We start from the raw sequence: 16,096 nt of genomic DNA, 5'->3' as shown, positions 1-16,096 counted from the left end.
AGGTTGCCATTTGATTAATTGTTCGGCAGTCTTATGGCATAAGGGTAGAAGCTGTTAAGGAGCCTTTTGGACCTGGACTTAGTACTCCTGTACCGCTTGCCGTGTGGTAGAAGAGAGAACAGTCTATGACTTGGTTGACTCAAGTCTTTGATCATTTTTTGGGCCTTTCTCTGACACCGCCTGGTATATACAGTACCAGTCAAAAGTTTGGACACCTACTCATTCAAAGGTTTTTCTTTATTGTAAATTTCTACATTGTAGAATAATAGTGAAATAATGACTATGAAATAATACATGGAATCATGTAGTAACCAAAACAGTATTAAATCAATTCTGGGATTCTTCAAAGATGCCACCCTTTGCCTTGATGACAGCTTTGCACACCCTTGGCATTCTCTCAACCAGCTTCACCTGGAATGCTTTTCCAACAGTCTTGAAGGAGTTCCCACATATGCTGAGCACTTGTTAATTGCTTTTCCTTCACTCTGCAGTCTCACTCATCCCAAACCATCTCAATTGGGTTGAGGTCGGGTGATTGTGGAGGCCAGGTCATCTGATGCAGCACTTCATCAATCTCCTTCTTCGTAAAAAAGGATGGTGTATTGCTGCAGAATGCTGTGGTAGCCATGTTGGTTAAGTGTGCCTTGAATTCTAAATAAATCACAGACAGTCACCAGCAAAGCACCATCACACCTCCTCCTCCTCCATAATTCACAGTGGGAACCACTCCTAATCACTACTCCTAATCCATGCTTCTTAGTGGGAACCACTCATCCGTTCACTTACTCTGGGTCTCACAAGGACATGGCAGTTGGAACCAAAAATCTCAAATTTGGACTAATCAGACCAAAGGACTGATTTCCACCTGTATAATGTCCATCGTGTTTCTTTGCCCAAGCAAGTCTCTTCTTATTATTGGTGGTTTCTTTGCAGCAATTTCAGTCATGAAGGCTTGATTCACCCAGTCTCCTCTGAACAGTTGATGTTGAGATGGGTCTGTTACTTGAACTCTGTGAAGCATTTATTTGGGCTTTAATTTCTGAGGCTAGTAACTCTAATGAACTTATCCTCTAAAGCAGAGGTAACTCTGGGTCTTCCTTTTCTGTGGCGATCCTCAGTTTCATCATAGCGCTTGAGGGTTTTTGCGACTGCACTTGAAAAAACATTCAAAGTTCTTGACATTTTCCGGATTGACTGACCTTCATGTCTTAAAGTAATGATGGTCTGTCATTTCTTTTGACTGGTATTGTAGGTCCTGGATTGCAGGAAGCTTGGCCCCAGTGATGTACTGGGCTGTAGTGTACATCCCAGTGCATCGCTTGCTTGCTAGTTGGCTAGCTAGCAAGCAAAGGATAAGAACGTTGCCAGCCAGTATGGCAATGGAACATTCAGAACGAACGACTGGGTCGCTTCTCAAGCAACCAAACCGATAGAACAAGCAACCGGCTGGCTTGGTAGCAATCCTAGATTTGTGTCGGGACTATATCTTGTGGAAGAATGAAATAGTATGAATAATTTCATCAAAATAACGTTTGTAATGAAAATGGGTCAATTGGTATTTGAATATGTTGGTAACCCTTTGTATAAAAGTGATAATGCCCTCGAAGCTGGTGTTTGTAGGACATGCAGTGCTTTCGGAAAGTATTCAGACCCGTTGACTTTTTCCACATTTTGTTACGTTACAGCCTTTTTCCAAACTGCATTTTAAAAAATCCCCCCTATTTCAGTCTATACACAATACCCCATAATGACAAAGAAATGTACATACATTTTCAGACCCTTTGCTATGAGACTTGAAATTGAGCTCGGGTGCATCCTGTTTCCATTGATCATCCTTGAGATGTTTCTACATCTTGATTGGAGTCCACTTGTGGTCAGTTCAATTGATTGGACATGATTTGGAAACTGCACACCTGTCAATATATATGGTCCCACAGTTGACAGTGCATGTCAGAGCAGAAACCAAGCCATGAGGTTGAAGGAATTAGAGCTCCGAGGCAGGATTGTGTCAAGGCACAGATCTGGGGACAGGGACCAAAACATTTCTGCAGCATTAAAGGTCCCCAAGAACACAGTGGCCTCCATCATTTTTAAATGGAAGAAGTTTGGAATACTTACTGCAGCTGACCGCCCAACCAAACTGAGCAATCGTGGGGGAGAAGGGCCTTGGTCAGGGAGGTGACCAAAAACCTGATGGTCACTCTGACAGAGCTCCAGAGCTCCTCTGTGGAGATGGGAGAACCTTCCAGAAGGACAACCATCTCTGCAGCACTCCACCAATTAGGCCTTTATGGGAGAGTGGCCAGGCGGAAGCCACTCCTCAGTAAAAAGCACATGACAACCCACTTGGAGTTTGCCAAAAAGGTACCTAAAGCACTCTCAGACCATGAGAAACAAGATTCTTTGGTCTGATGAAAACCAAGATTGAACCCTTTGGCCTGAATGCCAAGCGTCAAGTTTTCTTTTCTTTCGAACAAGTTCTCATTTACAACTGAGACCTGGCCAAGATAAAGCAAAGCAGTGTGAACAGACAGCAACACAGAGTTACACATGGAGTAAACAATAAACAAGTCAATAACACAGTAGAAAAAAAGAGTCTATATACATTGTGTGTATATATATATATATATATATATATATATATATATATATATATATATAGGCATGAGGAGGTAGGCGAATAATTACAATTTTGCAGATTAACACTGGAGTGATAAATGATCAGAAGGGCATGTGCAGGTAGAGATACTGATGTGCAAAAGAGCAGAAAAGTAAATAAATAAAAACAGTATGGGGATGAGGTAGGTAAATTGGGTGGGCTATTTACCAATGGACTATGTACAGCTGCAGCGATCGGTTAGCTGCTCAGATAGCAGATGTTTATTGTTGGTGAGGGAGATAACAGTCTCCAACTTCAGCAATTTTTGCAATTCATTCCAGTCACAGGCAGCAGAGAACTGGAAGGAAAGGCGGCCAAATGAGGTTGTTGCGAAATAGAAAGCCGACTCTAGATTTGATTTTAGATTGGAGATGTTTGATATCAGTCTGGAAGGAGAGTTTACAGTCTAGCCAGACACCTAGGTACTTATAGATGTCCACATATTCTAGGTCAGAATCAAGGGAATCATCCAGGGTGGTGATGCTAGTCGGGCGTGCAGGTGCAGGCAGCGAACGGTTGAAAAGCATGCATTTGGTTTTACTAGCGTTTAAGAGCAGTTGGAGGCCACGGAAGGAGTGTTGTATGGCATTGAAGCTCGTTTGGAGGTTAGATAGCACAGTGTCCAAGGAAGGGCCAGAAGTATACAGAATGGTGTCGTCTGCATAGAGGTGGATCATGGAATCGCCCGCAGCAAGAGCAACAACATTGATATCAAATCAAATCAAATCAAATTTATTTTATATAGCCCTTCGTACATCAGCTGATATCTCAAAGTGCTGTACAGAAACCCAGCCTAAAACCCCAAACAGCAAGCAATGCAGGTGAAGAAGCACCTGCAAGAAGATATATACAGAGAAAAGTGTCGGCCCGAGAATTGAACCCTGTGGCACCCCCATAGAGACTGCCAGAGGACCGGACAACATGCCCTCCGATTTGACACACTGAATTCTGTCTGCAAAGTAGTTGGTGAACCAGGCAAGGCAGTCATTAGAAAAACCGAGGCTACTGAGTCTGCCGATAAGAATATGGTGATTGACAGAGTCGAAAGCCTTGGCCAGGTCGATGAAGACGGCTGCACAGTACTGTCTTTTATCGATGGCGGTTATGATATCGCTTAGTACCTTGAGCGAGGCTGAGGTGCACCCGTGACCGGCTCGGAAACCGGATTGCAAAGCGGAGAAGGTACGGTGGGATTCGAGATGGTCGGTGATCTGTTTGTTAACTTGGCTTTATAGGTCTGTAACAGTTAGGGTCCAGGGTGTCTCCCCCTTTGAAGAGGGCGGCAGCTTTCCAATTCTTGGGGATATCAGATGATACGAAAGAGAGGTTGAACAGGCTGGTAATAGGGGTTGCGACAATGGCGGCAGATAGTTTCAGAAATAGAGAGTCCAGATTGTCAAGCCCAGCTGATTTGTATGGGTCCAGGTTTTGCAGCTCTTTCAGAATATCTGCTATCTGGATTTGGGTAAAGGAGAAGCTGGGGATGCTTGGGCGAGTAGCTGCGGGGGGAGGGGGGGCGGAGCTATTGGCCGAGGTTGGAGTAACCAGGAGGAAGGCATGGCCAGCCGTTGAGAAATGCTTGTTGAAGTTTTCGATTATCATGGATTTATCGGTGACCGTGTTACCTAGCCTCAGTGCAGTGGGCAGTTACCTAGCCTCAGTGCAGTGGGCGGAGGAGTTGCTCTTGTTCTCCATGGACTTTTTTGAGTTAAAGCTACAGGATGCAAATTTCTGCTTGAAAAAGCTAGCCTTTGCTTTCCTGACTGACTGCGTGTATTGGTTCCTGACTTCCCTGAACAGTTGCATATCGCGGGGGCTATTCGATGCTATTGCAGTCCGCCACAGGATGTTTTTGTGCTGGTCGAGGGCAGTCAGGTCTGGAGTGAACCAAGGGCTATATATGTTCTTAGTTCTGCATTTTTTGATTGGGGCATGCTTATCTAAGATGGTGAGGAAGTTACTTTTAAAGAATGACCAGGCATCCTCAACTGACGGGATGAGGTCAATATCCATCCAGGATACCCTGGCCAGGTCGATTAGAAAGGCCTGCTCGCAGAAGTGGTTTAGGGAGCGTTTGACAGTGATGGGGGGTGGTCGTTTAACCGTGGGCCTGTGGCGGATACAGGCAATGAGGCAGTGATCGGTGAGATCCTAATTGAAGACAGCGGAGGTGTATTTGGAGGGCAAGTTGGTCAGGATGATGTCTATTAGGGTGCCCATGTTTACGGATTTAGGGTTGTACCTGGTGGGTTTCTTGATGATTTGTGTGAGATTGAGGGCATCTAGCTTAGATTGCAAGACTGCCGGGGTATCTGAAAGAAACCTGGCACCATCCTTACGGTGAAGCATGGTGGTGGCAGCATAACACTGTGGGGATGTTTTTCAGCGGCAGGATCGAGGGAAAAAGGAACGGAACAAAGTACAGAGAGATCCTTGATGAAAACCTGGTCCAGAGCGCTCAGGACTTTCCAACAGGACAACGATCCTAAGCATACAGCCAAGACAATGCAGGAGTGGTTTCGGGGCAAGTCTCTTAATATCCTTGAGTAACCCAGCCAGAGTCCAGACTTGAACCCAATCGAACATCTCTGGAAAGACCTGAAAATAGCTGTTTTGCGACGCTCCCCATCCAACCTGACAGAGCTTGAGAGGATCTGCAGAGAAGAATGGGAGAAACTCCCCAAATACAGGTGTGCCAAGCTTGTAACGTCATACCCAAGACTCAAGGTTGTAATCGCTGCTGAAGGTGCTTCAACAAAGTAAAGGTTCTTAATACTTTTTTAGTTTTCATACTTTTGCAAAGATTTATTTAAACCTGTTTTTGCTTTTCATTATGGTGTATTGTGTGTAGGTTGATGAGGGATTTTTATTTATTTTTTAAAATCCATTTTAGAATAAGGCTGTAATGTAAAAAATGTGGGAAAAGTCAAGGGGTCTGAATACTTTCCGAATGGACTTTGTCTCGGAACTAACAACACCCGTGACAATATATCCTCAAAACACCGGCTCAAAGTGCAGTATCACTTAATTAATTAATTATTCTGAACCTTTGATTACTGCGTCCAAATAATAAACACCAGAACCCATTTTAGATCATAGGCCTTTCAGTTATTAATATATCATTTTTTTTTATCCATAACGGTGGTGCCTGAGTCCCAAATGACTTGCTATTTCCTAAATAGTATAGGGCTCTGATTAAAACTAGTGCACTAAATAGGAAATAGGGTGCCATTTGGGATGTAGCCAGTGACTCATGCATATCTTCTAATTAGAACCATTTGAGTCAAATACATATATATGTCTTGTTACTCTAGCAGCGGATGATATTGTTTGGTTATCAAAGGCTTTCTGTAAACACATTATCACGATTCAGGCTGACAGGACTGAGTGTGTCTGTTTAGGATACAGGCATACATAATCACACACCGAATCAGGATACAGGCGTACACAATCACACCCCAAAAAGAGAGAGTGGATGCCATTAATTACCTTTTGGTGACAAACGATCTGGATAATAAATATTCAAGCCAAATGTCATGGATGAAACTGTCCACTTTATTCTCTTTGTGAATGCAAGCACCATTGAATGTATTGTCAACTAATATTGTGAGCTCTAAATTTACAATAGTTACTGAATAGCTGTAGTTGTCTGAACCTTAGCGCGCACACACACACACACACACACACACACACACACACACACACACACACACACACACACACACACACACACACCTGACTACAACAGACTATTATTATTACTGCGAAACACTGCCCCCTAATCCCCACTTCCCCAAAATACGTGTAAATACTGGACTATAAATTGTGCCTTCCTGTATTATACTTATGCTAAAAGTTTATTCTGTTTTACCGAGCCATTTACTTTATGTTTGTATTCTTAACTTTTATTATTTACTATTGTTGTTGCATTGATGAGAAGGAACCTGCAAGTAAGCATTTCTCTGGACTGTGTAATGTATACCATGTGTATCCTGTACATAGGAGTAATAAAACTGGAAACTAGTGAATTATTTCCATAGACTATTAGGAAGGTTGTAGGCTACACTAAACGTTTTGGGCCTTTCTCTGGTGTCTCTGTATGGGTCTGTGTGGGTAAAGGTGCAATCTGTGGTATTAACTATTGATTTTTTGAAGTATATAACTTCTAAATGCCTCAAAAGCTTACCCCATCCTTTGTCAAAATATAAGGTGTTCTGGTATATCTTGGTCTATGTGGTACAGTAGACTTTAGACTACTCTCCAGAATGTGAACTGAACCAAGCCTTTCCTCCTCGCTGTGGAATTGTGGCTGAACAACACTATGCTCTCCTCTCCTTGGGACTGTGTCAGGCTGAATCTCTGCCTGTTTGTTTTGAGCCGTGGGCTTTGATACTCTTCTCACACTTGAGAGGCGGCTTCATAAATTCCCATTGTGTCAAGTAAATCAATAATTCCCATTAGCTGAGGAAGTTGTGGAGCTGCTGCAGCACTTGCGGGGCAGTGGCCCCGCCTGGTTCAGTTGTGTGTTTTCTCTCCCGGTGAAGGTGGAGGCATAGATATACTGCGTGGGGATGGGTGGCTGTCTGTTGATCCATCCAGACAGCTCCAGCGGTTGAACTGGTCTGGTTGACTGGTCCCAGTTGGGGAGAGGGAATTCCCTTAGACACCAAAACTCAAAGCCTTTAACACTGATTCTCTGCTGATGTTAAGCCTGGCTCTTTCTTTGTTTAATGATGTTTCAGTCTGTTCACGTGAGATTTGAGCCATTTCAGGGACACAATATGATTGATATGATCGTTTTGACACAAAATTGAAATAAAAATGTTTCATTACTGTAATAAATGTGATATACACGGAATATACAAAACATTAAGAACACCTGCTCTTTCCATGACATAGACTGACCAGGTGAAAGCAATGATCGCTTATTAATGCCACTCCACTTCAATCAGTGTCGATGAAGGGGAGGAGACTGGTTAAAGAATAATTTTTAAGCCTTGAGAGAATTGAGACATGGATTGTGTGTGTGCCACTCAGAGGGGGAATGGGCAAGACAACTTTTTTAAGTTCCTTTGAACGGGGTATGGTAGTAGGTGCCAGGTGCACCGGTTTGTGTCAAGAACTGAAACGCTGGTGGGTTTTTCACACTCAACAGTTTCAAGAGTTCCCTGTGTGTATCAAGAATGGTCAACCACCCAAAGGACATCCAGTCTATGGGAGGCATTGGAGTCAACATGGGCCAGCATCCCTGTGGAACGCTTTTGACACCATGCAGAGTACATGCCCCGACGAATTGAGGATGTTCCAAAGGCAAGGAGGGGGGGGGGGGGGGACAACTCAATATTAGGAAGGTGTTCTTAATGTTTTGTACCCTCAGTGTAGTGTATTTTGTCGACAGGTTTTGGTGTAAGATCAAAAGTAAGATGTTCTAAAGTTTGAAATGCTTTTCTACAATGCTTTTAAAAACATTGGGTCGCTGAGACAAGCTGATTATAAAATATCTCAGAAAGGTTTATGTATCTTCAGGGAATACAGAAAAATTATGATAATATGCAATTATCGCCTCACTGTTTTTCCTGCAGTAACCTCAAGATGAGGTGCTATACGAGTGTTACTGCAAGTGCTGATACACCCAGAACCAAAAGGATTCAAAGAAAGAAAAATCCCAGTGACATATTATACATATCTGGGAAGTCTTTCATCAAGTTTTTTATTTTTAATGCATTCAGTAGAATTTGGCTGAACACAAAGCGTTTATTTAAGAATGTTCTAGAACATAATGATTACTGAACATTCTCGCATATACAGTATACCGTTTCCCCAGTCTTGGGGAAAGATGTAGAGCTGGATTAATAGTAATACATCTCATAGAAAAGATAGCGATCGATCTACGCAGACGACTTAAATGTACTTAAGCCTATAATCATTGTAAATAGCTTCTGGCAATGCAAAGTCAGCCTTTTTCACATGAACTAAATGAAGTAAATGAAAGCAAATACATGTTTTAAAATGGCATTGCTGTTGAACCCTAGCTGCTTGCTTGTGGTTGTTATATTTGGAACAGAAAGAGGGGAGAGTCATATTGTATGCTAGTACCAGGGGTGAAAGTAGATTTAATTTCTTCCCGGTAGGTGACCTCTTATGTATGCACGCGCGTAATCCAATAATTACATATAGAATCCATAATAATTCAATAGGATCTCTGTGGGCCTAGTTGTAAAGATGTGTCCTTTAACTTTTAAAATGTTTGACTTATTTTATCCTCTCGAGGTTTCTTCCTAGGTTCTGGCCTTTCTAGGGAGTTTTCCCCCGCCACCGTGCTTCTACACCTGCATTGCTTACTGTTTGGGGTTTTAGGCTGTGTTTCTGTACAGCCTTTTGTGACATCAGCTGATGTAAGAAGGGCTTTATATTATAAATGTGATTGATTGGGGCGTAAACACAACCAGTCAATTCAAAGGACTCCTTTACTAGTGACGAATGGAAAGAGGCCTCCGTTACACAAAACACCACAAAGTCTAATGACATTTAGGCGATAGTCATTAGTCCAGAATGTATGCTTCCACTACTATCCATGCACAGCTCAGTGTCGGCCATTCATCTGTACCTTGGCAAAATGTCGTTGTTCTCGTTGAAACACATCGCATTTTGGAGTGCAGGCTATACCACCCGTTTTCAAGTCCATTTGATAATTTTTCATGCCTCTGACATGTGATAGCCTACTGATAAATATTGGTGTAATAGCCAACAGTTTTCTTGATATTTTGTTTGCATTATTGTGATAGGCTCATGATTTACCAGTACGGCATACCCCCACAATTTTTTTCCTGGGCCCCCGGTACCGGACCGTACCGCCTTACTTTCACCCCTGGCTGGTACTGCTGCTAATGAGCCTCTAAATGTAAAGCTGTAATCATATTCTGATGGATTTGCCACCCTGCTGTTCAAGGGGGGTAGCAGTGACGTTAGCTTTAAATGCAGAGCGTCTTTTCTGCCTCTCCCTCCCTGCTAACCCAAGCCCCTACAGTAACACTACAGCAGATGGAGGGAATATGGTGCTCGGAAGGTTTTACCTCAGAGGTGGTAACAGTGAAGCCACTCATTAACACTGAATTTACCACTTCGTTAGCGACGTAGCTTCCTGTAGAGAGCAGCCAACACTGGATCATGTCAAATCCACTGAGCATACATTGTGGACTACACTACGGTTTATTCCAAATGCCATCCTATTCCTTATAGTGCACTACTTTTGTCCAGAGTCCCTATGGGTACTGGTCAAAAGTAGTGCACTAAATAGGGAATAGGGTGCCATTGGGGATGCAACCCTATGTCTATCAGCTAGGGCTACAACAACCCTGCCTGGACACTTCACATTCTACCAAGCTGTAAAATACATCACCTCGTCTCTTAGTCTCACAGCTTGACTATTACAAGGCTAGGAAGAGTGTTAAATGTTAGAAGATTTTATTCATGTATTTTCACTCTTTTAAGTGGCTTGTTTAAACAGTTGAGTCTCTATTACATTCAGCAATCTGTCCTGACGACTATTGATTTTCTGTTTATATATTTGTGTTTTTTAATAGCTGTGTGTGTGTGTGTTTTATATCTGTGTGTGTGTGTGTGTGTTTGTGTGTGTGCGTGTGTGCGCGTGCATGCATGTGTGCACGTGTGTGTGTGTGTGTTCATGCGTGTGTTTGTGTGAGACAGACTGATTGTGTAGCCCGACGCATGCCAATTTGTCAGGATTGGAGCAACAACAGCGTCGTGCTGGGACCCGTGTTGGCACCATCACAGAGTGCTAAAACTGAGTATGATCTCATTGGAAGTCTACTTTGTTCCCATGGAAATTGGTCAATTTTAGCAGGCGTCTGGGAGCTTTCGGGGGAGGAACAGGAAGGTTGTATCCCAGAGGTGTGCTCTGGTAATTAAGAGCCCTCACCGGGGTATCTGGGGCTAACAGCAGGGTTTGTTGTGAAGAGAAGTGGCGGACGAGGGTGTGAGGAAAATCATAATGCAGCACCAGAGAGGAGCGCTGAAGTAATGCGGATAAAACTCTCATTGTGTGGAACAGTTGGGGAGAAAGTAGGCAGAGCTGAAACTTAACACTGTGAATAAAATAGTAATTGTTTGGATTTGTTATTCAACGTAGTATTAGCCTGCATTTGATTTTGAAACGATATACAATGTAGTGATATGATAATTGTGGTGGGTTGGGCTGTACATATTTCAATTTGACACATTTTAATAATGCATTTTTCACCGCCTTTAGCTCTCAAAACATGACATAAATTATTGAGCATGTTTAAAGCTGATTTGGTTATTTCTCTCTGTTTCCCTCTTCTCAGAACATACTGGTGAGATGGCTGATATAAAGCCAAATGCACAAGAGAACAAAGAAGGAGATGTGCTGGAACCAGTGTGTGACAGCTCCGGTGCCACTCAGGAGCCATTACAGCGTCACACGTCTTCCCTGAAGAACAATGCTGCAGGTCTGTCAGAGCAGCTGTCTTCTGACGGACTCCCAAACCCTTTAAATGGAGCACAGCCCAGTTCATTTGTACCCAGCAGTGTCCCTGCTGTTCCCCACACAGCCCAAGCAGCCCATTCACTGCCTTCAGGAGCACTTGTTAATGGACCTGGTTCACACCCCGCCTCAGAGGAGAGCTGTGGCCTGAACAAAAACAGCACAATGTCCAACAATGTCCTGGTGGAGGCCCAGGACGCCCAACTACGACAATCTGGGAGGGACACAAGCCCTCAGGTGTTACCACCACCCAGTGAGCTTCAATCAGACGCCCTGAAGAACCCAGCAGGGCTCGTTCTGAAAACACTAACCACCACGCAGCCAGGGGCCAACAACACGTCACCATCAGACTCTGAGGCTAGTGAGGCTGAACTGCCCTACCAGGCCCTCGACACCACCTTGTCAGGCCACAGTCCACAATCACACCAAACGCCAATTAACCAAATATGGACGGCCGAGGGAGTCGAGGCTAGAGCTAGATCTATATGGGACTTAAACACCACAGAGTCCTCTGAGAGCTCGTCGGACGGTTTTGACGGGACTGATGCACTACACTGGGATTCACAGAAAGAGCTCATACGGGCGTTGTGGAAGAATCGCACAGTTGACAGCAGCTTAGAGACAAACACTGCAGGAGTGGGAGTGATGTCTCAGCTTACCAACCAAAGACAGAGGAAGCGTAAAATACACCTGGTGGGTACGGCAGGCACTCCTAAAAAAGTTTACAGCTGCAGCACAAATCTCACCTACAAAAAGTGGCATATTGAAGAGGAGGAGGATGATGAGGATTTTGACATCTCCAACATAAATGAAGATGATTCCTCCTGTAAAAAGGCTGATGTACAATCTTCTGTGAATTCATGTCAAGAGCATCCCAGTGACAGCCCTGTAATCATTAAGAAGCTGATTGTAAGAGCAGATTGCCCGAAGGACAATCACTCCGTCTCCCTCTTTAGTAGAAAGCCCAAACAGCTTAAGACAGAGCAATCCGAACAAGAACCATCATTCTTCCCATGCACAATGTGCAATGTTAATTTCAAGGAGAAAAGGCATTTGCATAGACATGTGATGTATCATTTAGATGGGCAAAATCATCAGGTACGCCACCACGAGAAAGTTCCCCGGCCTTTTATATGCAGGGAGTGTGGGCGTTCGTTCCGCGATCGCAGCTCCCTCCTCAAGCACATGATTATCCACCAGGAGAGACGGGAGAAACTCATGGAGGAGATACAGGGACTCAACAAACTCCGAGACGAAGGCAGGAACGCCAAGCTCCAGTGCCCGCAGTGTGTGTTCGGGACCAATTGCCCCAAGACGTTTGTCCAGCACGCCAAGACACACAACAAGGATAAACGTTATTACCTCTGTGCGGAGTGCAACCACGTGGCCCTGACGGAACGGGAGCTTGAAGCACACCTGTACGCGATGCACTGTGACACACTGAAGTCCAAGTACAAGAACGTAATCAAAGATGAGGAGTCAGAGTTTCTTACAGATAACAATGATGAATCCAGTCATGTTCTGTTTCACTGTAAAGTGTGCCATTTCAGCACCCAGAATGAAGATTGCCTTAAAAGGCATTGTGAGCTGATACACCAACAGTCTGATTCTGATGATGAATGTGAAAATCCGCCATTTAAAAAAGCACTTAACCGACCAGATCAATATAGCCTAGCTGACCCGTCCAAAAAAGCAGCAGATTTAAAACTACTGCAGCTAAAGCCAAAGTTCTGTATTAAAAAGCCTGCTTTCTGGAAAAGAGCGGATTTTCGCTTTTGGTCCGGTAGTGTAGCTGACTTTTACATGAGAGAGACAGCAGACACACAGAAGTCTTACAAAGGTCTTACCTCCTCTCAGTTCAAGTGCAGCATTGTCAGCTCAGCAAACAAGCTGTCACCATCCCTGTGGAGGAGTGACAAGCCAAGCAAATTATATCCTAAACCAACAGAGAAAATAGACGTGACAACAGGTCTCCCTTATGTTGAGGAAGACAATCAACTATACGACCATGTGGTTTCAGGAATCTCCGAAAGGACAAAATATCCCTCAAATGTTGATGTGTTGCTTACATCCAAGATGATTAAACCAGGCCAGATGCTGTATCATAGCTACAACTCTGACAAGAGTCAGGGAGGTAGCAACGACTTGACCGGCAGGAAGTCAGAGGCACAAGCTGTTACCCAAAAGACCCCATCCAAAAGAAAAATGTCCACTCCCTTCCACAACAGTGTGGACAAGGTGGTTGATAATGTTTTGCCAAAACTGAACCCATTAAAAGAGACTACCACTCCTGAGGACACAGAGGGAGACGGTGATTATGAGGACACGTATGACTTTAGTGCTTACACCAGCGAGGCTACAGCCAACTTCCTGGATAGTAGTGAGAACGAGAGGAACCCCTACGCCCGTAGCTACTTCATACGCAGACAGAGGGGTTCTTCTATCAAAGAGAATCCTGCACCTGCTGCTGACATCGGCCGTTTGGAAAAGAACGCCGTTCAGGTTGACCACCATTTTAATAAGACTGAAGACAAGGACGGGGAGTATGACAGCGATGACATACAGAAGCTTATCATCAAAGAAGAGTGTATAGAAAGCTCAGTGTGTGACGATTCTCCAGAGTCACCCACCACCACCGGCACACACAACCAGAGTCTCTCCTATGACTATGACTTCTCCCCTTCTTTTGGAACAGAAAGGAAGTCCTGCCCCTACTGTCCTGCTGTGTTTGAGTCTGGGGTGGGCTTATCCAATCACGTGCGAGGGCACCTGTACAGGTTGGGGCTGAGTTATGACGCTCGCCATGTGGTGTCACCTGAGCGGGTAGCCTCACAGGACCGACAGCCACGCGTACGCAGGAAGGTCCCCTCTGTGGTGCGGAGGATCAAAAAAGGTGAGCAAACGTATTGTTTTCTGCACTATTGCATTGTAATCGGGTTAAAGTAATCTGTAATTACACAGTAACTATACTTATTACAGTTTTTTCCCAGTCAAGTGTGTCATGTTATTTTTCTATAGATAGTGGTCAAAGTTACCCCAAAGTTAGCTAGTAATTTACCTAGATTGCTCTGGATAAGAGCGATAAGAGCAATACATGTAAATGTAGATAGTTAAATGGTAACCTTTTTTATGATCTTCATGTTTCAGCTGAGAAGCCGGAGTCTCAGGCGGAGCACACTTGTCCCCTGTGCTGGGGCTGGTTCGACACCAAGACAGGCCTCTCCAACCACGTGAGGGGCCACCTGAAGCGAATAGGGAAGACCAGCACCAGCACCAGTAAGAGTCCAGTGTGTATTCTCAATGAGCTGCTAAAGGACGAGCAGGAACACCAGAACATCCTCCAGATTCTCAACAGGTACTGTAAACATTTCCTCGAAAAAATTACTGTCCACACCTTTAAGGGATGTAATACAATATTCTAACCTATATCATGTATACAGTCTCTTCAGAAAGTATTCATACCCCTTGACTTATTCCACATTTTGTTGTGCCTGAATCCAAAATGTGTTGAATATATTTTTTTCTAACCATCTACACACAATAACCCATAATGGCAAAGTGAATATGTTTTTATATGTTTTTGCTAATTTATTGAAAATGAACTACAGACATATCTAATTTATGTAATTTAAGTATTCACACCCCTGAGACAGTACTTTGTAGAATCATCCTTGGCAGTGATTACAGCTGTGAGTCTTTATGGTAAGTCTCCACACCTGGATTGTGCATTATTATTTTCAAAATTCTTCAAGCTCAAATTGGTTGTTGATCATTGCTAGACAGCCATTTTCAGGTCTTGCCATAGATTTTCAAGCAGATTTAAGTCAAAACTGTAACTCGGCCACTCGGGAACATTCACTGTCTTCTTGATAAGCAACTCAAGTGTAGATTTACCCTGAAAGGTACATTAATCTCCCAGTGTCTGGTGGAAAGCAGACTGAACCAGGTTTTCCTCTACGATTTTGCCTGTGCTTAGTTCCATTCCGGTACTTTTTATCCAGGAAAAACTCCCCAGTCCTAAACGATTACAAGAATACCCATAACATAATGCAGCCACTACTGTGCTTGAAAAAAAATGTGATGTGTGATGTGTTGTGTTGGATTTGCTCCAAACATAACGCTTTGTGTTCAGGACATAAAGTAAATTTCTTTGCCGAATTGTAGTTTATTTAGTGCCTTATAGCAAACAGGATGTCTGTACAGGCTTACTTCTTTTCACTCTGTGAATTAGGTTACTATTGTGGAGTAATTACAATGTTGTTGATCCATCCTCACGTTACTCCTATCGCAGCTATTAAACTCTGTAACTGTTTTAAAGTCACCATTAGCCTCATGGTGAAATCCCTAAGTGGTTTCATTCCTCTCCGGCAACTGAGTTAGGAAGGACGCCTTTATCTTTGTAGTGACTGGGTGTATTGATACACCATCCAAATTGTAATTAATAGCATCACAATGCTCAAAGGGATATTCAATGTCTGTTTTTTTTTCATGCTTATTAACTCAATGCTTATTAACTCAAGACATTTCAGCTTTTAGTTTTGGATGGATTTCTAAAATGTTCTTCAAGCTAAATTCCACTTTGACATTATGGGGTATTATGTGTAAATCAGTGACACAAAATTAGTATAATTTGTATATATACTACATGGCCAAGCACACAACCATGCAATCTTCATAGACACACACTGGCAGTAGAATTGCCAGTACTGAAGAGCTCAGTGACTTTCAACGTGGCACTGTCATAGGTTGCCAACTTTCCAACAAGTCAGTTCGTCAAATTTCTGCCCTGCTAGAGCTGCCCTGGTCAACTGTAAGTGTGGTTATTGTGAGGTGGAAACATCTAGGAGCAACAACGACTCAGCCGCAGAGTGGTAGGCTACACAAGCTCACAGAATGCAATCATAGTGCCTGCC

The 16,096-nt window shown here is 43.5% G+C and overlaps 1 protein-coding gene across 2 annotated transcripts in view; it reads left to right on the top strand.

The window, feature by feature from the left end:
• The window catches only part of LOC110521710 (zinc finger protein 644), a 45,074-nt gene that overhangs the window by 17,488 nt on the left and 11,490 nt on the right, over nucleotides 1–16,096 (top strand). For both annotated transcript variants that reach the window (XM_021599502.3, XM_021599503.3), the window contains exons 3-4: nucleotides 11,005–14,076; nucleotides 14,331–14,538. In XM_021599502.3, coding sequence (XP_021455177.3) covers nucleotides 11,019–14,076; nucleotides 14,331–14,538 — 3,266 coding nt within the window. In that variant the 5' untranslated portion in view covers nucleotides 11,005–11,018. The remainder of the gene's footprint in view (nucleotides 1–11,004; nucleotides 14,077–14,330; nucleotides 14,539–16,096) is intronic.

This window comes from Oncorhynchus mykiss, chromosome 4, assembly GCF_057628025.1.
Source record: "Oncorhynchus mykiss isolate SJ-2025 chromosome 4, ASM5762802v1, whole genome shotgun sequence".
Taxonomy (NCBI): Eukaryota; Metazoa; Chordata; class Actinopteri; order Salmoniformes; family Salmonidae; genus Oncorhynchus; species Oncorhynchus mykiss.
Note: the sequence above shows the minus strand (reverse complement) of the source record. Positions and strands in the feature narration are given on the sequence as shown.